The sequence below is a fragment of the Wasmannia auropunctata genome, unplaced genomic scaffold (genome assembly GCF_000956235.1).
Source record: "Wasmannia auropunctata unplaced genomic scaffold, wasmannia.A_1.0 LD335992.1, whole genome shotgun sequence".
Lineage (NCBI taxonomy): Eukaryota > Metazoa > Arthropoda > Insecta > Hymenoptera > Formicidae > Wasmannia > Wasmannia auropunctata.
The window spans coordinates 242,565-243,620 of NW_012026898.1; the positions used below are offsets into that span (position 1 = coordinate 242,565).

At 40.3% G+C, this 1,056-nt stretch overlaps 1 protein-coding gene across 2 annotated transcripts in view; it reads right to left on the reverse strand.

The window, feature by feature from the left end:
- The window catches only part of LOC105453938 (probable multidrug resistance-associated protein lethal(2)03659), a 14,159-nt gene extending 13,401 nt beyond the window's left edge, over nucleotides 1-758 (reverse strand). For both annotated transcript variants that reach the window (XR_974934.1, XM_011696224.1), the window contains exon 1: nucleotides 566-758. Coding sequence is in view for 1 of the 2 variants with exons in the window: in XM_011696224.1 (XP_011694526.1) it covers nucleotides 566-639 (74 nt within the window). In the remaining variant the exon portion in view is untranslated. The remainder of the gene's footprint in view (nucleotides 1-565) is intronic.
- Nucleotides 759-1,056: the final 298 nt, after the last annotated feature.

A 1,056-nucleotide genomic window follows, 5' to 3' on the forward strand; every position in this document is an offset into this window, starting at 1 on the left:
GTTCAGACGTGTGCTCTTCCGATCTCGCATTTATTAACGAGATATTAAGTTTATTTGCCGATCTTCAAAAATTAATATCTTGTTAATGATTGCGAATTTTGCAAAATGGTAGAGGACTTTTCGATTCAGTTTAGTCCGTTCTACCTACCTATGAACGGTGATACACCTATTATGAGACACCCTGTATATATATACATATATATCTAATCTGAACGCACCTTAAAGCCTATATATATACAGTACACATAATCGAGCTGAACCTCGTAAAGATCAAGTTCGACTCCTTTGAAGAAACTCGGCTCAAGGTTAAATTGGCTCAATAATCTGGACATGCCTTTATTTAAAACATGAGTCTTTTGATTGCCTTGGATTAGATTCATCGCTATACAAATCGCGATATATAGAAAAATTTCTCAACATTCATATACGATCGCGTTTTCTTTGTGTGATCATTTTAAGAATTAACACTCGTCGGCATGAATATGAGCCTGCACGAGGCTCTACTGTAGATATCTTTTCGCAATCCGATTGATTTAACTATACAACGCGCAAAGCGTCGACTCACCAGAAGAACAATTTACTGATCGGATTCGCGGATGCCCGTGGATTTGGATTGTCGAGTTTCCTGGCGGCGTCCATGCTTCGACATTGATTGACGCGAAATCGTAGGTCAATTCAGGTTCACCGCTTCATCACAGTTATCACGTCAAACGCATATACTTGTACTGCCTGATCGTGCGTAGGCACGTGCAGATTTTATATATCGCAACACAACCACCCGCGCATGCATGTGTACGTGCGTATACATGCATGCGCGCGCAGCACATATACATAACTCATTACCCCCGGCGCCGGCTGCGTATAGTGTTACTTGTTTATTACGGAAATAGATCCGACGAATCAACTTGCTGCAAGTTGCTGTCGAGGAATTAAGTAGCGTGCAATAAAAGAATCATGAGATCGTGGACAGTAAAAATGTCTTCTGATCGTGATGTTATGTAACTTCTATATATAAAATAGTATGTGTATATGTGTGTGTGTGTGTGTGTGTGTGTG